The sequence below is a fragment of the Balaenoptera borealis genome (assembly GCF_965194805.1).
Source record: "Balaenoptera borealis genome assembly, chromosome: 11".
In the NCBI taxonomy this organism is placed as follows: Eukaryota; Metazoa; Chordata; class Mammalia; order Artiodactyla; family Balaenopteridae; genus Balaenoptera; species Balaenoptera borealis.
In genome coordinates this window covers 86,217,200-86,240,120 of record NC_138868.1, presented here as the reverse complement: position 1 = coordinate 86,240,120, position 22,921 = coordinate 86,217,200, and the positions used below count along the sequence as shown (strand labels likewise).

Here is a 22,921-nt window from a genome sequence, read left to right as displayed (position 1 = left end):
AGTATCTTTTGGCAGCAGTAGCTGAGACTATCAATGGACTTCTATAGGTGAGACCTACATTTTCAGATTCTCTAGAGTTCCTGCCACTTTGTATGACTCCCTGAACTATGGCTGAGTATCAGTTGTCATTTATTACTGTGCTTATACTGTTGTTTTTATCTTATAACAGAGTTAAATGAAAATTAAATATTTCTTAAACTCATGTCTGTTTTAAAAGTGGGGTAAAAGGTAGAATGAGCAGGAATGTGTGTTTTAAGAAAAATGGAAGAGAACACTTTGTTTTTTTAAATGAAGACAATTCCTATGTGTTTAATGGGAAACAATATATTTCTAAACAAATCTACCTGCTTCACTCATTTATGTTAGTTGACTAGCCTTGGGTTGCATTAGTTCACGAGTTTGTGTGAGCTCTCCTTTTAAATTATTTTTGGAGCATTTTCTTTGTGCCAGGTATTGTCTAAAAGCTTTACATATATTAACTCATTTAACTCATATTGTCACAGTGGAAAGTTTTTTTCATGGTTTTGTCCCCATTTTTAAAGGAAATTGGAACATAACTTGTACAAAGTTACAAAACCATTAAAGGGCAGACACGAGATCAGAAAGCCAGGGAGTCTGGCTTCAGGATCTGTGCTCTTAACCATACCGTTATAGCTAAACTTGTTTGCTCCCTTTCATCTGAATTTATACAGTGCCTTGTAGCCTTCAGACTTTTGTCAACTCTTAATGCAATAAATTTCCTTTTCCTTTCCATTCACTTGTTTTTAACATGTAACTCAACTTTTATTTCCTTTATAACGTATAAAGCTTTTTCTGACTGCAGTAGCCTGAAATAATTTCTCTCTTAACTCCTAAAGACTGTATTGTCTCCTACTGGCTTGTGATGTCTTTCTATTGTACTGAACTGTTATTTAAATCTATAAAAATGTTTTTATCTTTTTATTTAATATTTTCCCAACTAGATTATAATTTAAGTACAGGGGGAAAAGAAGTTGTTCAGAGATATGTAAAGAATTAATTATTTTTAACATATGGATTACCTCTTCCTAAAAATCTGAGATTGGTACCCAAAGCAGTAAGTACTGCTTGACCTTTGCCTAAGATTTAACTCAAGGCAAGTGAAGTAATTGACTTCAGAGAGCCGTTATAGAGAACTACTTAGTACCCAGGAAAGAATTGCTAATAAGAGTTTCAAGATATTCATTGTTCTAAAATAAATCTTGACTTTGTTCAACACCATAGTTTTAATCATTTTCAGCTATTAGAGTAACATTCATATAATTTCAGGCATTTTTCCCTTGCTTTTACTTCTAAAAAATTGCTTTTAGCATGAGCTCTTTTAAAAGAGCCATTCTCACGACTCGTTTTATGAGACTGGCGTTACCCTGACACCAAAATTTGTTAAGGACATTACAACAAAAGAAAATTACAGACCAGTATCTCTCAGAGATGATAAAAGTCCTTGACAAAATGTTAGAAAATCCAATCCTGCAATATATAAAAAAGAAAACACATCAAGACTAAGTGGAATTTGTCCCAGGATTGCAAGATAGGTTTAACATTTGGAAACCGAACATTAAAAGAACAAAAGAGAAAATATATATAATCATGTCATCTTGATTGATGCAGAAAATGTATTTGACAGAATTCAGCATCCACTCATGATAAAAACTTGGCAAACTAGGATAAGAAGGAAACTTCTTCAGTCTGATAAAGGGCATCAATGAAAAACCCACAGGCAACATCATACTTAATGATAAAATATTGAATGCTTTTTCCTAAAATATTGAACAAGGCAGGGATTTCTGCTCTCATCACTTCTATTTAATATTGTATTGGATGTCTTAGTATAATAATCCAAGAGAAAGAAGTGAAAATCATATGTATTTGAGAGGAAGAAGTAAAACTCTTTATGATTGTAGATGTAGAAAATCCTAGGAAATCTACAAAGTACTAGAATTAATAACTGAATATAGCATACAGGGTTGTAGCATACAGGGTCAATAATCAAAAAATAATTTTGGGGGAAAGAAATAAAATCCTTTTTAAAATAGTATCAAGACCTTGTTACCAAAACAAACTTGAGTTCACTTTGCCCACACGCGGTAAAAGCCAGTCTACTGACATCAGGTTGTGGTGAAGGAAAGTGCAGAATTTATTGTTGGGCACTGTACACGGAGTCCGGACAGCTAGTGCTCAAAAAGCCCAAACTCCTCAATGGGTTTCAGCAAAGTATTTTTAAAGGCAAGGTGAGGGAGGGGCATCCCAGGGTATGTGATCAGCCTGTGCACAGTTCTCTGATTGGTTGATGTTGAAGTAACAGGGTGGTGTCACAGGGGTTAATATTATCAATCCTTAGGTGCCAGTAGGTCATGGGTGCTCATGGTCATCAAGTAGTTAATTTCTTTCATTTAGTAGGGATTTTAGCATCTGTAAAACAATTCAGGAAATGTGCATCAGATACTATTATCTAGGTACTTCAGAGAGGAGCTAAAAGCAGAGGATATGGGGGAGGGATCTGTCTGGGGAAGGCCACATAAGGTCCTGCTCGGTTACAACCTGTAAAATACTTCTTTTCCAATACTCGGAATTAATTAGTTTCAAAAGTAAACAGTTTCAGAAGCTGTCAGCCTGGAAATTCTGATTTTTTAATTGAGATTTTATTTATATATAACATTGTATTAGTTTCAGATGTACAGCATACTGATTCTCTCTATGTATATATTGCAAAACGGTCAACACAATAAGTCTAGTTAACATCCATCACCACACAGTTACAAATTTTTTTTTCTTTTATTGGGAACTTTTATGATATACTCTCTTAGCAACTATCAAATATGCAATACAGTATTATTAACTATAGACACCATTACAACACCCAGACTTATTTACTTTATTACGGGAAGTTTATACCTTTTGACCACATTTACCATTTCACACACATTCCCCCACCCGACTTCACCCCACCCCACACACCCCACAACCACCAATCTGTTTTCTGTATCTATAAGTTTATTTTTATTTTTGTTTTGTTTTGTTTTTTTAAACACAGGGCAGCCTGGGACACTCTCACCTTCCCACCAGGCTGCTGACCTGGATACTTTTGCAGCTCTGGGGTAGGCAGTTTTTTTTAGAAAGGTTTCAGAACACTGTAAAAGAAAAAGAAGACAAAATAACTGCATCAAAATTTAAAACTTCTGCTTATCAGAAGACAGCATTAAGAAAATGAAAAGTCAGGCTATACATGGGGGAAAAAATATCCACAATACATATATCTAACAAAAGACTGGGTATAAGATTTGAACAGATCCTTTACCAGAAGGATCTATGAATGGCTAAAAAACACATGAAAAGAAACACAATATCATTAGTCATCAGAGAAATACAAATTATAACTGAAATTTCATATCACTTGCTACTTGCTAAAATGACTAACATTTAAAACTTAGACAATACCAAGTGTTGGTGAGAATGTCAAGCACCCTGAAACTCTCATATGTTGCTGGTGGGAGTGTAAAATTATGTGCAACCATCTTGGAAAACTGGTAGTTTCTTACACTATGACCCACCAATTTCACTCTTAGGTATTTTCCCAAGAGTAATAAAAGTATATATCTGAAAAAGATGTGTATACGCTTTATTTGTAATAGTCCCAAACTAAGAATGCCAAATATCAATAAACAGGAGATTTTGGATAAATAATGGCATGTTCATATAATGAAATTTTACTCAGTGATTAAAGAAAAACAGTGAACTGCTGAAACACACAACAACATGGCTAAATCCCAAAATTATGTTCAATGGACAAAACCAGATACAAAATAGTGCCAACTATATATGAAATTCAAGAACAGGCAGAACTATATGGATAGAAGTCAGAATAGTCACTGCTTTGAAGGGGGGAAATACTGACTGGAAAAGGGCACGAGGGAATTTCCTTGGGTAATTGTCTTGATTGGGTTGGTGGATACATGGTTGTGTGCATTTGTCAAAATTCATTGAACTGTACACTTAAGATCTGTGCATTTCACTCTATAAATTTAATTTGAAAAGGCCATATTTTCTTACTAAATGATTCCTTTTTCCCCATTCAAATATTTGATCTTACTTCCAAGATTCCCTTTAAACTTTCTTATAATCTACAATGACTTGTACTTTTCTGTCTTTAGTTTTCAATCTTTGTTTTACTTATTTTATCTATGTCAATCATATACTTTTTTGTTCCATTATCTGTTGTTTTCTGATGTTGATGTCCTTGACTTGCAGATAGATTTCACTTACTAAGAAAGATACATTAGAAATTCCAGTGATAATTATGTATTTGTCTATTTCTCCTTTTAGATTTTGTTTTCACTTTTTGCTTTATATATTTTGAGGCTGTGCTATTAGTTAGGTGCATACAAATATATAGGGTTTTTACATAATATTTTTCCGTTGGATTGACCCTGTTATCATTATGAAATGTTCCTTTTTATCTCTATTAATACTTATTGCCTTAAAGTCTACTTTGTATGATTAGTATAGCTATACCACTTTTCTTTTGGTTTTGCTAGGTATATGCAAAATATTTGTTTTTTGTATGTTGTATCTTTTTTTCTATCATTTTTCAACCATTCTCTGTCCTTATTTATAAGGTGTGTCTCTTGTAATCAGCATATAGTTGGATTTTTAAAAACATCCAATCTGAAATTCTTTGTTCTTTAATTGGATTTAAAGTCCTTTTACATTTAACATTACTGATAATTGGATTTAAATTTACTATCTGTTTCCTCTTTGTCCCATCTGTTTCTTGTTTTTTCTTCCTTGACATTGGTATTAATTAAGCATTTGTTATTGTTCTATTTTTCCCCCTTGCATAGTTTGTTAGCTGTAAATGATTACCCTGGAGATAATTTCCTAAGAGACAAAGACTTCTATTTCCTTGTTTTTTTTCCACAATGCTTAGCAATTCAGGGAATCCAATAGATATTTGCAATAAATTCTTCTAGATTTACTCTATTTGCTTAATATTTTTAAAGGACCTGAAATATTTTTCTGAATACAGTGTTAAATAAACTAATTTGACTGTTGTTTTTAGAATCACACCCAGAAAATTTGATACTGTTCAAGCGTCCAGGGGTCACAAAAGTGGAATTATCACCGGAGATGTTGAAGACTTAACTTTAAGCAAGAGGGGAATACGGACATCATTTACCTTTAGGAAAGTGAGGCAAACACCTTGTAATTGTAGTAAGTATATAATTTTGGTTCTCCTGTAAAATGGAGTAAATCTACTATGAAAATCTTTTAAAGTCCCATAAGAACTGAGAAGAGCTTTGTCTTAACTCCTCTAATGGCATTTCCCGTGTTCTGACTTGTATTGTACTTACATATACTTTTCTTAACCACCCCCGTGGTTAAGTTTATATTCCTTGAGGGCAGGGACTGCATCTTACTCATCTTTATTTTCCTCAAACATAGTACTTGAGCATAGTTTAAGTCTAAATAAATATTTTATTTATTGTAGTCATGGTTAAGAATACTACAGTTTGGGGGCATTAAAATATCACTTGTACAAAAATAAGTTTTTTTGGAAACAGCTTGTTACATTTCTCAATTACTTCTCATTAACCTAACAGGGATGTTGGAGATGACAAATTGTTCTATAGTAAGTGGATAACTTTAGGGGGATAAACAGTGTTTGTTTTAGTCAGCTTGGAAAGGAGTGCTCAAAAACTTGTAGAGGATGCTGTTTTGAATTGTCTGTATAAGTGCATCATGACCTGTATTTCTTGGACTCAAATAAAAACCCCTTGTGTTTTATAAGTAATATTTTATAATGACAGTGATGTTATGAGCTTTTAACATCCTGGTGGTTTCAGTTATGGGTGGTATCTTAGCAGGAGCTTTTGGATTTAGTCATCTTAAAAACATTTTAAATTAAAAATCTTTATTATATGTATAAGATATTCTGTTAGGAAACTTGGAATCTTCATATTTGATATCTTCATGTTAGTGAAGCTTAAAATAGGTTTTAACAGGTTTTTGTTTCTTTTGTTAAAAGTGTCATTGAGGACTTAAAAACAAAATTTTTTTTATCGATTAAAAAATATTTATTTAGTATTTGATGAATGTCTAACACTGCCAGTAGCTTTACAAAGTATAGAAAAATGAAGCATGGCTCTTGTTCTCAAGGAACTTGAAATTTAGTAGAAGAGACAAGTTAGTTTTCTTATGCAAATGTTTTTTTGTTATGGGCATTAATTTAAGAGATGCTATAAGAAGCTCTGATTGTATATTCAGTTTACAGATTTTTTTAAAGTTCAAGGCCATCTTTTGGATACTTTTGGTCAAAATTTGTGGATTTAAGTGATCCTCCCTTTACATAACTGAGATGTTCATAATTTCCAAGAGAATAAAATTTTTAGCAAGACCAGTTTAAGATAATTGTAATGTATATTGTAGTGTAATTGTAATTCTGATGTAACCAACATAATGTAACCCATCTGTTTCCACATGTATGTTTTAGAGCTCTCAGGCTTTCTGGGGCTACCCTTTTCTTAAATGTCTACATAAAGTATTTAGAGCTTCACTTTACACATTAGTAGGGACTAGATAGTTCCACTCCCATTCAAGGTTTGGAATCTTCTAGTTATATTTAGGGAAAATTCCTGAAGCCATCAATTCTTTGCTGCCACATGATTTCTAATTATTGCTAAGTCTTGTCTGTGGTTTCTCTGGGAACACTACTTCTTCCTTTATTCTCTAGTATGCTACCCATAAAAAAGATGTTGTGTGCCACAGACTGGCTGAAGACAAAGGGAAATTATAGCATAGCCGAGAAAAGGCAAGGATTTGAAATGAATATTAGACGTTATTGCAGAGAACAGGGAACACTTCAAAATTAATTTGAGACATTGTATCCTAAATTTCCTCTGTCATCTTTTCTACTTGCTGGTGTTCTCCTTAGGATTTGCTCATTCTTTTGAAGGAGGCAACACAGTGTAGTCATTGAGAATGTGGATTCAGGAGTCTCCACTGCCAGGGTTCAAATCTTGACTCTATGACTTACCATCTTTGTCACTTTAGGATCATTATTTAATATTCCGTGAGTCAGTTTCCTCATCTGTAAAATGAATGTAATAGTACCTATTCATAGGTTATATGAATAATACCTATTCATAGTGTTACTGTGAGGATTGAGAAAATATATGTAAACTGCTTCAAACAGTATTCATTAGATCTTGTGATTATTACCGAATCACACTTTGTTTCTAGGTCTGGTTCTTCTTCTGAGAGTCCTAGGGTCCCCAGAACTCCTACCAAGACAAAAACCTTAAATCCTGTTAATTGCTAAATTTCTTCTGGTTACGCCAGGCCCATCAAGATGCTTTCCTGAATAAGAGGACCCTTAATCCCAAGATGAAATAGGCATCTGCATTATAAGGCATGCAGAAATACAGTCTTATTTTGTTTCAAATGGATTTACCCCTTCTTATATTAGACCCCTCACATACATAATTGGACTTGCTAGGTAAGAACTACTTTTTTTTTTTTTTAACATCTTTATTGGAGTATAATTGCCTTACAATGGTGTGTTAGTTTCTGCTTTATAACAAAGTGAATCAGTTATACATATACATATGTTCCCATATCTCTTCCCTCTTGCATCTCCCTCCCTCCTGCCCTCCCTATCCCACACCTCTAGGTGGTCACAAAGCACAGAGCTGATCTCCCTGTGCTATGTGGTTGTTTCCCACTAGCTATCTATTTTACGTTTGGTAGTGTATATATGTCCATGCCACTCTCTCTCTTTGTCACGTCTTACCCTTCCCCCTCCCCATATCCTCAAGTCCATTCTCTGGTAGGTCTGTGTCTTTATTCCCGTCTTGCCACTAGGTTCTTCATGACCTTTTTTTTTTTTTCCTTAGATTCCATATATATGTGTTAGCATACTGTATTTGTTTTTCTCTTTCTGACTTACTTCACTCTGTATGACAGACTCTTACTCCATCCACCTCACTACAAATAACTCCATTTCGTTTCTTTTTATGGCTGAGTAATATTCCATTGTATATATGTGCCACATCTTCTTTATCCATTCATCTGATGATGGACACTTAGGTTGCTTCCATGTCCTGGCTATTGTAAATAGAGCTGCAATGAACATTTTGGTACATGACTCTTTTTGAATTATGGTTTTCTAAGGGTGTATGCCCAGTAGTGGGATTGCTGGGTCGTATGGTAGCTCTATTTTTAGTTTTTTAAGGAACCTCCATACTGTTCTCCATAGTGGCTGTATCAATTTACATTCCCACCAACAGTGGAAGAGTGTTCCCTTTTCTCCACACCCTCTCCAGCACTTATTGTTTGTAGATTTTTTGATGATGGCCATTCTGACCAGTGTGAGATGATATCTCATTGTAGTTTTGATTTGCATTTCTCTAATGATTAATGACGTTGAGCATCCTTTCATGTGTTTGTTGGCCATCTGTATATCTTCTTTGGAGAAATGTCTATTTAGGTCTTCTGCCCATTTTTGGATTGGGTTGTTTGTTTTTTTGTTATTGAGCTGCATGAGCTGCTTGTAAATCTTGGAGATTAATCCTTTGTCAGTTGCTTCATTTGCAAATATTTTCTCCCATTCTGAGGGTTGTCTTTTGGACTTGTTTATGGTTTCCTTTGCTTTGCAAAAGCTTTTAAGTTTCATTAGGTCCCATTTGTTTATTTTTATCTTTATTTCCATTTCTCTAGGAGGTGGGTCAAAAAGGATCTTGCTGTGATTTATGTCATAGAGTGTTCTGCCTATGTTTTCCTCTAAGAGTTTGATAGTGTCTGGCCTTACATTTAGGTCTTTAATCCATTTTGAGTTTATTTTTGTGTATGGTGTTAGGGAGTGTTCTAATTTCATTCTTTTACATGTACCTGTCCAGTTTTCCCAGCACCACTTATTGAAGAGGCTGTCTTTTCTCCACTGTATATGCTTGCCTCCTTTATCAAAGATAAGGTGACCATATGTGTGTGGGTTTATCTCTGGGCTTTCTATCCTGTTCCATTGATCTATGTTTCTGTTTTTGTGCCAGTACCGAACTGTCTTGATTACTGTAGCTTTGTAGTATAGTCTGAAGTCAGGGAGCCTGATTCCTCCAGCTCCATTTTTCGTTCTCAAGATTGCTTTGGCTATTCGGGGTCTTTTGTGTTTCCATACAAATTGTGAGATTTTTTGTTCTAGTTCTGTGAAAAATGCCAGTGGTAGTTTGATAGGGATTGCATTGAATCTGTAGATTGCTTTGGATAGTAGAGTCATTTTCACAATGTTGATTCTTCCAATCCAAGAACATGGTATATCTCTCCATCTATTTGTATCATCTTTAATTTCTTTCATCAGTGTCTTATAATTTTCTGCATACAGGTCTTTTGTCTCCTTAGGTAGGTTTATTCCTAGATATTTAATTCTTTTTGTTGCAATGGTAAATGAGAGTGTTTTCTTAATTTTACTTTCAGATTTTTCATCATTAGTGTATAGGAATGCAAGAGATTTCTGTGCATTAATTTTGTATCCTGCTACTTTACCAAATTCATTGATTAGCTCTAGTAGTTTTCTGGTAGCATCTTTAGGATTCTCTATGTATAGTATCATGTCATCTGCAAACAGAGACAGTTTTACTTCTTCTTTTCTGAATTGGATTCCTTTTATTTCTTTTTCTTCTCTGATTGCTGTGGCTAACACTTCCAAAACAATGTTGAATAATAGTGGTGAGAGTGGGCAACCTTGTCTTGTTCCTGATCTTAGTGGAAATGGTTTCAGTTTTTCACCATTGAGGACAATGTTGGCTGTGGGTTTGTCATATATGGCCTTTATTATGTTGAGGAAAGTTCCCTCTATGCCTACTTTCTGCAGGGCTTTTATCATAAGTGGGTGTTGAATTTTGTCAAAAGCTTTCTCTGCATCTATTGAGATGATCATATGGTTTTTCTCCTTCAATTTGTTAATATGGTGTATCACATTGATTGATTTGCATATATTGAAGAATCCTTGCATTCCTGGAATAAACCCCACTTGATCATGGTGTATGATCCTTTTAATGTGCTATTGGAATCTGTTTGCTAGTATTTTGTTGAGGATTTTTGCATCTATGTTCATCAGTGATATTGGCCTGTAGTTTTCTTTCTTTGTGACATCTTTGTCTGGTTTTGGTATCAGGGTGATGGTGGCCTCGTAGAATGAGTTGGGTAGTATTCCTCACTCGGTAATATTTTGGAAGAGTTTGAGAAGGATAGGTGTTAGCTCTTCTCTAAATGTTTGATCGAATTCGCCTGTGAAGCCATCTGGTCCTGGGCTTTTGTTTGTTGGAAGGCTTTTAATCACAGTTTCAATTTCAGTGCTTGTGATTGGTCTGTTCATATTTTCTATTTCTTCCTGGTTCAGTCTCGGCAGGTTGTGCATTTCTAAGAATTTGTCCATTTCTTCCAGGTTGTCCATTTTATTGGCATAGAGTTGCTTGTAGTAATCTCTCATGATTGTTTGTATTTCTGCAGTGTCAGTTGTTACTTCTCCTTTTTCATTCCTATTTCTATTCGTTTGAGTCTTCTCCCTTTTTTTCTTGATGAACCTGGCTAATGGTTTATCTGTTTTGTTTATCTTCTCAAAGAACCAACTTTTAGTTTTATTGATCTTTGCTATTGTTTCCTTCATTTCTTTCTCATCTGATCTTTATGATTTCTTTACTTCTGCTATCTTTGGGGGTTTTTTGTTCTTCTTTCTCTAATTGCTTTAGGTGCAAGGTTAGGTTGTTTATTTGAGATGTTTCCTGTTTCTTGAGGTAGGCTTGTATTGCTATAAACGTCCCTCTTACAACTGCTTTTTGTTGCATCCCATAGGTTTTGGGTCGTCGTGTCTCCATTGTCATTTGTTTCTAGGTATTTTTTGATTTCCCCTTTGATTTCTTCAGTGATCACTTCGTTATTACGTAGTGTATTGTGTAGCCTCCACGTGTTTGTATTTTTTACAGATCTTTTCCTGTAATTGATATCTAATCTCATAGCATTGTGGTTGGAAAAGATACTTGATATGATTTCAATTTTCTTAAATTTACCAAGGCTTGATTTTTTTTTTTCACACACATACACTGTATTTTATTTTTACAAGAGATAAATAGACTGACACCAAGCATTGTACATGGATGACCACAACAAAAGCAACAATGATTGCAATTACCAAACATGAAACACACTCATACTATGTCATAATATTGACATTCAGTCAAGGCTTGATTTGTGACCCAAGATATGATCTATCCTGGAGAATGTTCCATGAGCACTTGAGAAGAAAGTGTATTCTCTTGTTTTTGGATGGAATGTTCTATAAATATCAATTAAGTCCATCTTGTTTAATGTATCATTTAAAGCTTGTTTCCTTATTTATTTTCATTTTGGATGATCTGTCCATTGGTGAAAGTGGGGTGTTAAAGTCCCCTACTATGATTGTGTTACTGTCGATTTCCCCTTTTATGGCTGTTAGTATTTGCCGTTCCTATGTTGGGTGCATAAATATTTACAATTGTTATATCTTCTTCTTGGATCAATCCCTTGATCATTATGTAGTGTCCTTCTTTGTCTCTTGTTATAGTCTTTATTTTAAAGTCTATTTTGTCTGATATGAGAATTGCTACTCCAACTTTCTTTTGATTTCTATTTGCATAGAATATCTTTTTCCATCCCCTCACTTTCAGTCTGTATGTGTCCCTAGGTCTGAAGTGGGTCTCTTGTAGACAGCATATATACGGGTCTTGTTTTTGTATCCATTCAGCCAGTCTGTTTCTTTTGCTGGCAGCATTTAATCCATTTACGTTTAAGGTAATTATTGATATGTATGTTCCTATTCCCATTTTCTTAAATGTTTTGGGTTTGTTATTATAGGTGTTTTCCTTCTCTTGTGTTTCTTGCCTAGAGAAGTCCCTTTAACATTTGTTGTAAAGCTGGTTTGGTGGTGCTGAACTCTCTCAGCTTTTGCTTGTCTGTAAAGGTTTTAATTTCTCCATCAAATCTGAATGAGATCCTTGCTGGGTAGAGTAATCTTTGTTGTAGGTTTTTCTCCTTCATCACTTTAAGTATATCCTGCCACTCCCTTCTGGCTTGCAGAGTTTCTGCTGAAAGATCAGCTGTTAACCTTATGGAGATTCCCTTGTGTGTTATTTGCTGTTTTTCCCTTGCTGCTTTTAATATGTTTTCTTTATATTTAATTTTTGATAGTTTGGTTAATATGTGTCTTGGCGTGTTTCTCCTTGGATTTATCCTGTATGGGACTCTCTGTGCTTCCAGGACTTGATTAACTATTTCCTTTCCCATATTAGGGAAGTTTTCAACTATAATCTCTTCAAATATTTTCTCAGTCCCTTTCTTTTTCTCTTCTTCTTCTGGGACCCCTATAATTCGAATGTTTGTGCGTTTAATGTTGTCCCAGAGGTCTCTGAGATTGTCCTCAGTTCTTTTCATTCTTTTTTCTTTATTCTGCTCTGCAGTAGTTATTTCCACTATTTTATCTTCCAGGTCACTTACCCGTTCTTCTGCCTCATTTATTCTGCTATTGATCCCTTCTAGAATATTTTTTATTTCATTTATTGTGTTTTTCATCATTGCTTGGTTCCTCTTTAGTTCTTCTACGTCCTTGTTAAATGTTTCTTGCATTTTGTCTATTCTATTTCCGAGATTTTGGATCATCTTTACTGTCATTATTCTGAATTCTTTTTCAGGTAGCCTGCCTATTTCCTCTTCATTTGTTAGGTCTAGTGTGTTTTTACCTTGCTCCTTCATTTGCTGTGTGTTTTTCTGTCCTCTCATTTTGCTAATCTTACTGTGTTTGGGGTCTCCTTTTCACAGGCTGCAGGTTCGTAGTTCCTGTTGTTTTTGGTGTCTGTCCCCAGTGGCTAAGGTTGGTTCAGTGGGTTGTGTAGGCTTCCTGGTGGAGGGGACTAGTGCCTGTGTTCTGGTGGATGAGGCTGGATCTTGTCTTTCTGGTGGGCACGTCCACGTCTGGTGGTGTGTTTGGGGATGTCTGTGGCCTTATTATGATTTTAGGCGCCTCTCTGCTAATGGATGGGGCTGTATTCCTGTCTTGCTAGTTGTTTAGCATAAGGTATCCAGCACTGTAGCATACTGGTTGTTGAGTGAAGCTGGGTCTCGGTGTTGAGATGGAGATCTCTGAGAGATTTTCACCGTTTGGTATTACATGGAGTTGGGAGGTGTCTTGTGGACCAGTGTCCTGAAGTTGGCTCTCCCACCTCAGAGGCACAGCCCTGATGCCTGGCTGGAGCACCAAGAACCTTTCATCCATATGGCTCAGAATAAAAGGGAGAAAAAATAGAAAGAAAGAGGATAAAATAAAATAAAATAAAATAAAATAAAGCTATTATAAAAAAAAAAGAAAAAAATTATTAAGAAAAAAACCTTTTTTTAAGTTAAAAAAAAAAAAAATGGACACACTGAACCCTAGGACAAATGGTGAAAACACAGCTATACAGACAAAATCTCACACAGAAGCATACACGTATATACTCACAAAAAGAGGAAAAGGGGAAAAAAATAATACATCCTGCTCCCAAAGTCCACCTTCTCAATTTGAGATGATTCGTTGTCTATTCAGGTATTCAACAGATGCAGGTACATCAAGTTGTTTGTGGAGCTTTAATCCGCTGCTTCTGAGGCTGCTGGGAGAAATTTCCCTTTCTCTTCTTTGTTCGCACAGCTCCCGGGTTTCAGCTTTGGATTTGGACCTGCCTTTGCGTGTAGGTTGCCTGGGGACGTCTGTTCTTCGCTCAGACAGGACGGGGTTAAAGGAGCAGCTGCTTCGGGGGCTCTGGCTCACTTAGGCCCGGGGGAGGGAGGGGTACGGATGCGGGGTGAGCCTGCAGCGGCAGAGGCTTGTGTGACGTTGCAGCAGCCTGAGGTGCGCCATGCGTTCTCCCGGGGAAGTTGTCCCTGGATCTCGGGACCCTGGCAGTGGCGGGCTGCACAGGTCCCAGGAGGGGCAGTGTGGATAGTGACCTGTGCTCGCACACAGAATTCTTGGTGGTGGCAGCAGCAGCCTTAGCGTCTCATGCCCATCTCTGGGGTCCATGCTGATAGCTGCGGCTCGCGCCCATCTCTGGAGCTCGTTTAGGCGGCGCTCTGAATCCCCTCTCCTTGCGCACCAGGAAACAAAGAGGCAAGACAAAGTCTCTTGCCTCTTTGGCAGCTGCAGACTTTGTCCCGGACTCCCTACCGGCTAGCTGTGGTGCGCTAACCCCTTCAGGCTGCGTTCACACTGCCAACCCCAGTCCTCTCCCTGGGATCCGACTGATGCCCGAGCCTCAGCTCCCAGCCCCCGCCTGCCCCAGTGGGTGAGCAGACAAGCCTCTCGGGCTGGTGAGTGCTGCTCGGCACCACTCCTGTGTGCGGGAATCTCTCCACTCTGCCCTCCGCACCCCTGTTGCTGTGCTCTCCTCCATGGCTCTGAAGCTTCCCCCTCCGCCACCCACAGTCTCCGCCCGCGAAGGGGCTTCCTAGTGTGTGGAAACCTTTCCTCCTTCACAGCTCCCTCCCACTGGTGCAGGTCCCGTCCCTATTCTTTTGTCTCTGTTATTTCTTTTTTCTTTTGCCCTACCCAGGTACATGGGAAGTTTCTTGCCTTTTGGGAGGTCTGACGTCTTCTGCCAGCGTTCAGTGGGTGTTCTATAGGAGCAGTTCCACGTGTAGATGTATTTCTGATTTATCTGTGGGGAGGAAGGTGATCTCTGCATCTTACTCTTCCGCCATCTTGCCCAGACCTCCCAAGAACTACTTTTTTTAACTGATAAATCAGAGCCTACTTAACCCTAGTCATCAAACGTGGATTGATTTGCTTTTTCTTTTGATAAAACAATCATACCTTATGAAACATTTGGATAACAATAATGGTTTAGCGACTTCCCTGGTGGTCCAATGGTTAAGACTCCATGCTTCCAATGCAGGGGGCTTAGATTCAATCCCGGGTCAGGGAACTAAGATCCCACATGCCACGTGGTGCGGCCAAAAAATAAGTTTAAAAAACAAACAAATAAGTAAATGGTTTATATTGCTTTCTTTTATTCATTAGGTTACCCTTTGGTCTGTGACAGCCAGATGAAGGAGACTCCCACATCATTTCCAGAGAGTGATAAAGAAGCCTCACAACTGGAGCAAGAATATGTCCATCAAGTTTATGAAGAAATTGCTAGACACTTTAGCAGCACGAGACATACCCCTTGGCCACACATTGTGGAGTTTTTGAAAGCTTTGCCAAGTGGTTCATTAGTTGCTGATATTGGATGTGGAAATGGAAAGTATCTTGGCATCAATAAGGAGTTATATATGGCAAGTAATTGTTGCTTCTGGCTTTGTTTTTGCTTTATTTGTAAGGGTTATTATCACCTTCATCATGATATAATGCTGTGTTTTTAGGTCACTGCAGAAAATTGTAACCAACAGGTTGAAAATTAATGAACACTCCCATTCTTTTTTATTCCTCTAGAAATTTATGGGCATGCCATTATTTGCAGTTTTTTTTTGGTCCCTTCAGATTTTGCTTTCTAAGAAGATTATTTTATCAGTAAAGCTATCTTATATTTATAAAACTCTTTACAGGTTATAAAGGATTTTTATAGAAACCATTTTCTTTCCTAGTTCCTTGTAAGTATGAGAAGTATAAAGCAGATATTTTTATCCATCTTTTATAAATGAAGAAACTGAGGCTCACAGAGGTTATATTACTTCCTTGGTGTTATATTATTAGAGGATATAGCTGGAACTTGAACCCGTGCCTTATGACTCCAAATCTAGTGTTCTTTTACTCATAATAGAAAAAAAAAGGTTAGTATTTATTGTTGTCTTACTGTTGGGAAAATTAAACCTCAAGTAGATTAAAAATTTGACCAAGGTTATAGTGCTAGACCTAGGACTTAACCCACTTCTCTCTGATGCCAAAGTTTCTGTTTTCAGTTGTTATAATTTCCTTTTCTTTTCTTTTTTTTTTAAATGTCTCCAGATATCAGCTAATGTACCCTGGGAAGAAAAGCATTTAAAAACCAGTTATCTTGGGCTTTGTTCTTTTTTTGAAAAATTTATTTATTATTTATTTATTGTTTATTTTTGGCTGTGTTGGGTCTTTGTTTCTGTACGAGGGCTTTCTCTAGTTGCAGCAAGCGGGGGCCACTCTTCATCGCATTGTGCGGGCCTCTCACTATCGTGGCCTCTCTTGTTGCAGAGCATAGGCTCCAGACGCGCAGACTTAGTAGTTGTGGCTCATGGGCCTAGTTGCTCCGCAGCATGTGGGATCTTCCCAGACCAGGGCTCAAACCCGTGTCCTCTGCATTGACAGGCAGATTCTCAACCACTGCACCACCAGGGAAGCCCTATAATTTCCTTTTCTAATGGATCACTTTTTTCTCTGCTGTGCTAGGAAGTAGGAAGTTCTCCTTGCATTAGTGTATTGTTGTAAGTACTCGTGTCAACACTGCTCTGTGAGGACTGGAGCTTCCCTTTCTCAAGATTAGGGGAGGAAGGACTAGAGTAAGGGGAGTATATAAGGAGAATGAGAGCAGTCTACCTTCATGGGCTGTTATAGTATATCAGGTTGCTTGTAATCTTTATTTTTACCTCATCCTAGATATTGTACACCTACATGAAGAAAGAACGGTACTACTGCAATTGAGGAAAGGAAAGGTAGACTTTGTGCATTAAGAGGCATTTAAAAGAATCGCTTTTCATCAAGATAAGACAAGTATTCATATATTGTCATCATGTTTACAATTGAATTTTAGTTTATAAAGAATAAGGTCTAGTGAATTAAGTTTGTTCATGTTGAAGAGGAAATAGGTTTCAGATTTGTCACAACTCTAACCACAGCTTAAAACAAAGTATATCTTCTGATGTTTTAATCTTAAGGTACTGTCCAAAAATGTTTCTCAGGAAGCTCTGCCTTTACACTTTCTTGATGATAAGCTGTGGTTTTGTCTAGTCAGGTATCAATTGTGACAGTGAAACTAGGTTGAAGTCAAACACACTGACTTAGTCATATGATAATACTATCCTGTTACAGTTAAGAAAAATGATTTCTTGATAAACTGAACCAAAAACCTGAAGCTGATTCAAGAAGGAATATATCCAGAAGAATTAGAAAATCATAAGTATACTCACTCTCCATAATCTACATTCGTTTTATCAGTGGCAGTCTGCAGTGTTCTTTCCTGTCTGCTCTTCCTGGAACCTACTGCCATTGTCTGACCTCTAGGGAAGGCTCAGTAGGTGTGGTTCAATGAATGAATGAAAACTACTTGTCTGGTTGGAGTTATGGTTTTCATTATACAAGAAATGGAATTATATATGATAAAAGAGAAACCTAATTTTTTAAGCTGCTAAGGCTCCAACCTGGATGGAGCAATGATACTTGAGTGTATTTTGAACAGCCATCTTTGAGCATGAAAATATGTGCATTTCTTGACATTCATGAGAGGATGTGACCTGAGACATTCATTCTGGGTATTCAAATGTATATCTAAGATAGTCTCAGAATTTAAAAAGTTATTAGTATCACTATTTTATATAATTTCCTTTACAAAGTATATTTTAAAAATACTGGCTTGGGCTCTCATGGAAATAGTTTTATAAACAACTATTCATTTCTCTTAGAAGTATATGTGGTGAATCTGTTCTTATCTGATCTGAGTTATGCATGAGCTTGTTCTTCTGCTCTTTAACTCAAAATTTCTATATTCTAGCTAAGAAACATTTCTTATTTAGACTCCATCATTCCTAGCATCAGCATTAGCTGTTGGCTTTATTTTCAGTTAAATTTTATAAGAAAGATTTTATACCTTCAAGAAACTTATTGCCTTTATAATTGTACCAATAATAGATGAGATGTGCATACCCAGAGCTTGGTCTAGCTTATTCACTACGTGATGTTCTGTGCATGGATCTTGGAGTACCCTCAGTCCGAATGTGTTTCTTAGATAAATACTTAAAAACAAGACCTGTATATATGCTGTCTACAAGAGACCCACTTCGGACCTAGGGACACATACAGACTGAAAGTGAGGGGATGGAACAAGATATTCTATGCAAACGTAAATCAAAAGAAAGCTGGAGTAGCAATTCTCATATCAGACAAAAGATACTTTAAAATAAAGACTATTACAAGAGACAAAGAAGGACACTACATAATGATTAAGGGATCAATCCAAGAAGAAGATATAACAATTATAAATATGCACCCAACATAGGAGCACCTCACTACATGACAAATGCTAACAGCCATAAAAGGGGAAATTGACAGTAACACAATCATAGTAGGGGACTTTAACACCCCACTTTCACCAATGGACAGATCATCCAAAATGAAAATAAATAAGGAAACAAGCTTTAAATGATACATTAAACAAGATGGACTTAATCGATATTTATAGCACATTCCATCCAAAAACAACAGAATACACTTTCTTCTCAAGTGCTCATGGAACATTCTCCAGGATAGATCATATCTTGGGTCACAAATCAAGCCTTGGTAAATTTAAGAAAATTGAAATCATATCAAATATCTTTTCCAACCACAACTCTATGAGACTAGATTAGGAAAAAATCTGTACAAAATACAAACACATGGAGGCTAAACAGTACACTACTAAATAACCAAGAGATCACTGGAGAAATCAAAGAGGAAATCAAAAAATACCTAGAAACAAATGACAATGAAAACACGACGACCCAAAACCTATGGGATGCAGCAAAAGCAGTTCTAAGAGGGAAGTTTATAGCAATACAATCCTACCTCAAGAAACAAGAAACATCTCAAATAAACAATCTAACTGTACACCTAAAACAATTAGAGAAAGAAGAAAAAAAACCCCGAAGTTCGCAGAAAGAAAGAAATCATAAAGAACAGATTAGAAATAAATGAAAAAGAAATGAAGGAAACAATAGCAAAGATCAATAAAATTAAAAACTGGTTCTTTGAGAAGATAAACAAAATTGATAAACCATTAGCCAGACTCATCAAGCAAAAAAGGGAAAAGACTCAAATCAACAGAACTAGAAATGAAAAAGGAGAAGTAACAACTAACACTGCAGAAATACAAAGGATCATGAGAGATTACTTACAAGCAACTATATCCCAATAAAATGGACAACCTGGAGGAAATGGACAAATTCTTAGAAAAGCACAACCTTCTGAGACTGAACCAGAAAGAAATAGAAAATATAAATAGACCAGTCACAAGCACTGAAATTGAGACTGTGATTAAAAATCTTCCAACAAACAAAAGCCGAGGACCAGATGCCTTCACAGGCGAATTCTATCAAACATTTAGAGAAGAGCTAACACCTATTCTTCTCAAAGTCTTCCAAAATATAGCAGAGGGAGGAACACTCCCAAACTCATTCTGCAAGGCCACCATCAACCTGATAACAAAAGCAGACAAAGATGTCACAAAGAAAGAAAACTACAGGCCAATATCACTGATGAACATAGATGCAAAAATCCTCAACAAAATACTAGCAAACAGAATCCAACAGCACATTAAAAGGATCATACATCATGGTCAAGTGGGGTTTATCCCAGGAATGCAAGGATACTTCAGTAAATACAAATCAATCAATTTGATAAACCATATTAACAAATTGAAGGAGAGAAACCATATGATCATCTCAATAGGTGAAGAAAAAGCTTTTGACAAAATTCAACACCCATTTATGATAAATCGTTTATCAGTTGCTTCATTTGCAAATATTTTCTCCCATTCTGAGGGTTATCTTTTCGTCTTGTTTATGGTTTCCTTTGCTGTGCAAAAGCTTTTAGGTTTCATTAGGTCCCATTTGTTTATTCTTGTTTTTATTTCCATTTCTCTAGGAGGTGTGTCAAAAACGATCTTGCTGTGATTTATGTCAAAGTGTGTTCTTCCTATGTTTTCTTCTAAGAGTTTTATCTCACATTTAGGTCTTTAATCCATTTTGAGTTTATTTTTGTGTATGGTGTTAGGAAGTGTTCTAATTTCATTCTTTTATATGTAGCTGTCCAGTTTTCCCAGCACCACTTGTTGAAGTGGCTGTCTTTTCTCCATTGTATATTCTTGCCTCCTTTATCAAAGTTAAGGTGACCATATGTGCGTGGGTTTATCTCTGGGCTTTCTATCCTGTTCCATTGATCTGTATTTCTGTTTTTGTGCCATTACCATACTGTCTTGATTATTGTAGCTTTGTAGTATAATCTGAAGTCAGGGAGCCTGATTCCTCCAGTTCCATTTTTCTTTCTCAAGATTGCTTTGGCTATTGGGGTCTTTTGTGTTTCCATACAAATTTTGAAATTTTTTGTTCTAATTCTGTGAAAAATGCCATTGGTAGTTTGATAGGGATTGCATTGAATCTGTAGATTGCTTTGGGTAGTAGAGTCATTTTCACAATGTTGATTCTTCCCATCCAAGAACATGGTATATCTCTCCATCTGTTTGTATCATCTTTAATTTATTTCATCAGTGTCTTATAGTTTTCTGCATACAGGTCTTTGTCTCCTTAGGTAGGTTTATTCCTAGGTATTTAATTCTTTTTGTTGCAGTGGTAAATGGGAGTGTTCCCTTAATTTCTCTTTCAGATTTTTCATCATTAGTGTATAGGAATGCAAGAGATTTCTGTGCATTAATTTTGTATCCTGCTACTTTACCAAATTCATTGATTAGCTCTAGTAGCTTTTTGGTAGAGTCTTTAGGATTCTCTATGTATAGCATCATGTCATCTGCAAATAGTGACAGCTTTACTTTTTCTTTTCTGATTTGGATTCCTTTTATTTCTTTTTCTTCTCTGATTGCTGTCGCTAAAACTTCCAAAACTATGTTGAATAACAGTGGAGAGAGTGGATAACCTTTTTTTGTTGCTGATCTTAGAGGAAATGGTTTCAGTCCTTCACCATTGAGAATGATGTTGGCTGTGGGTTTGTCATATATGGCCTCTGTTATGTTGAGGTAAGTTTCCTCTATGCCTACTTTCTTGAGAGTTTTTATCATAAATAGGTGTTGAGTTTTGTTGAAAGCTTTTCCTGCATCTATTGAGATTATCATATGGTTTTTATTCTTCAATTTGTTGATACGGTGAATCACACTGATTGATTTGTGGATATTGAAAAATCCTTGCATTCCTGGGATAAATCCCACTTGAAACATGGTATATGATCCTTTTAATGTGTTGTTGAATTTTGATTGCTAGTATTTTGTTGAGAATTTCTGCGCTTATGTTCAACAGTGATATTGACCTGTAAGTCTCTTTTTTTGTGGTACCTTTGTATGGTTTTGGTATCAGGGTGATGGTGGCCTTGTAGAATGAGGTTGGGTATGTTCCTTCCTCTGCAATGTTTGGAAATAGTTTCAGAAGCATAGGTGTTAACTCTTCTCTAAATGTTTGATAGAATTCGCCTGTGAAGCCATCTGGTCCTGGACTTTTGTTTTTGGGGAGCTTTTAATCATAGTTTCAATTTCATTACTTGTCATTGGTCTGTTCATATTTTCTATTTCTTCCTGATTCAGTCTTGGGAGATTGTACCTTTTAAAGAATTCATCCATTTCTTCTAAGTTGTCCATTTTATTGGCATATAGTTGCTTGTAGTAGTTTCTTATGATCCTTTGTACTTCTGTGGTGTCAGTTGTAACTTCTTTTTCATTTCTAATTTTATTGATTTGAGTCCTCTCCTTTTTTTCTTGATGAGTCTGGATAAAGGTTTATCAATTTTGTTTATATTTTCAAGAACCCTCCCTTCCTCTTTTGTTCTCTTTTGTGATTTGATGACTGTCTTTAGTGTTGTGTTTGGATTGCTTTTTCTTTTGGGTGTGTGTAAGTATTGTAGGCTTTTGGTTTGCGGTTACTTTGAGTTTTTGATATAGCAGTCTGTATGTATATATACAAGATTATTTTAAGTTGGTGGTCTCTTAATTTCCAATGCATGTCCAATATCCTGCATTTGTACTGTCCTCACAATTGCTGATTTTCGATATCATATGTGTGTGTGTGGATGATTTCCTACCTTTATTGTATGTTTGCCTTTACCAGTAAGCTTTCCCATTTGTAATTTTCTTGTTTTTAATTGTGGCCTTTTCTTTTCTGCCTAGAGATGTTCCTTTAGCATTTGTTGTAAAGCTGGTCTGGTGGTGCTGAATTCTCTTAGCTTTTGCTTGTCTGTAAAGCTTTTGATTTCTCTGTCACGTCTGAACGAGGGCCTTGATGGGTAGAATATTCTTGTTTGTAGGTTTTTCCCTTTCATCACTTTAAATATATTGTGCCACTCCCCTCTGGCTTGCAGAGTTTCTGCTGAAAAATCATCTGTAACTTTACGTGGATTCCCTTGTATGTTATTTTTTGCTTTTCCCTTGTTGCTTTTAATATTTTCTCTTTGTCTTGAATTTTTGTCAAGTAGATTAATATGTGTCTCAGCATGTTCCTCCTTGGGTTTATCCTGTATGGGACTCTCTGCACTTCCTGTACTTGGGTGACTTTTTCCTTTCCCGTGTCAGGAAAGTTTTCAGCTATTATCTCTTCCATAATTTTGTCAGGTCCTTTCTCTCTCTCTTCTCCTTCTGGAGCCCCTATAATGTGAATGTTGGTACATTTAATGTTGTCCCAGAGGTCTCTTACATTGTCCTCATTTCTTTTCATTCTTTTTTCTTTATTCTGTTCCATGGCAGTGATTCCACCATTCTATCTTTCCAGTTGCTTATCTGTTCTTCTGCCTCATTTATTCTGCTACTGATTCCTTCTAGTGTATTTTTCATTTTACTTATCGTATTGTTCACCTCTGTTTGTTTGTTCTTTATATCTTTGTTGAATACTTCTAGTATCTTCTCAGTCTGTGCCTCCATTCTTTTCCCCAGATTTTGGATCATCTTTACTATCATTACTCTGAATTCTTTTCCAG

The 22,921-nt window shown here is 36.3% G+C and overlaps 1 protein-coding gene and 2 long non-coding RNA genes across 8 annotated transcripts in view; 2 read left to right on the top strand and 1 right to left on the bottom strand.

The window, feature by feature from the left end:
- Positions 1-11,247, bottom strand: part of LOC309606206 — a 404,244-nt gene extending 392,997 nt beyond the window's left edge. Inside the window, exon 1 of the long non-coding RNA XR_014231700.1 lies at positions 11,076-11,247. This is a non-coding gene — a long non-coding RNA (uncharacterized lncRNA). The remainder of the gene's footprint in view (positions 1-11,075) is intronic.
- Positions 1-22,921, top strand: part of LOC309606203 — a 910,895-nt gene that overhangs the window by 171,554 nt on the left and 716,420 nt on the right. The window lies entirely within an intron of this gene.
- The window catches only part of ALKBH8 (alkB homolog 8, tRNA methyltransferase), an 87,244-nt gene that overhangs the window by 58,177 nt on the left and 6,146 nt on the right, over positions 1-22,921 (top strand). For 4 of the 6 annotated variants that reach the window (XM_082342974.1, XM_082342973.1, XM_082342975.1 and 1 more), the window contains 3 exons: positions 5,078-5,229; positions 13,722-13,763; positions 15,092-15,348. In XM_082342974.1, coding sequence (XP_082199100.1) covers positions 5,078-5,229; positions 13,722-13,763; positions 15,092-15,348 — 451 coding nt within the window. The remainder of the gene's footprint in view (positions 1-5,077; positions 5,230-13,721; positions 13,764-15,091; positions 15,349-22,921) is intronic. The other 2 variants (XM_082342976.1, XM_082342978.1) reach the window with 1 other exon arrangement.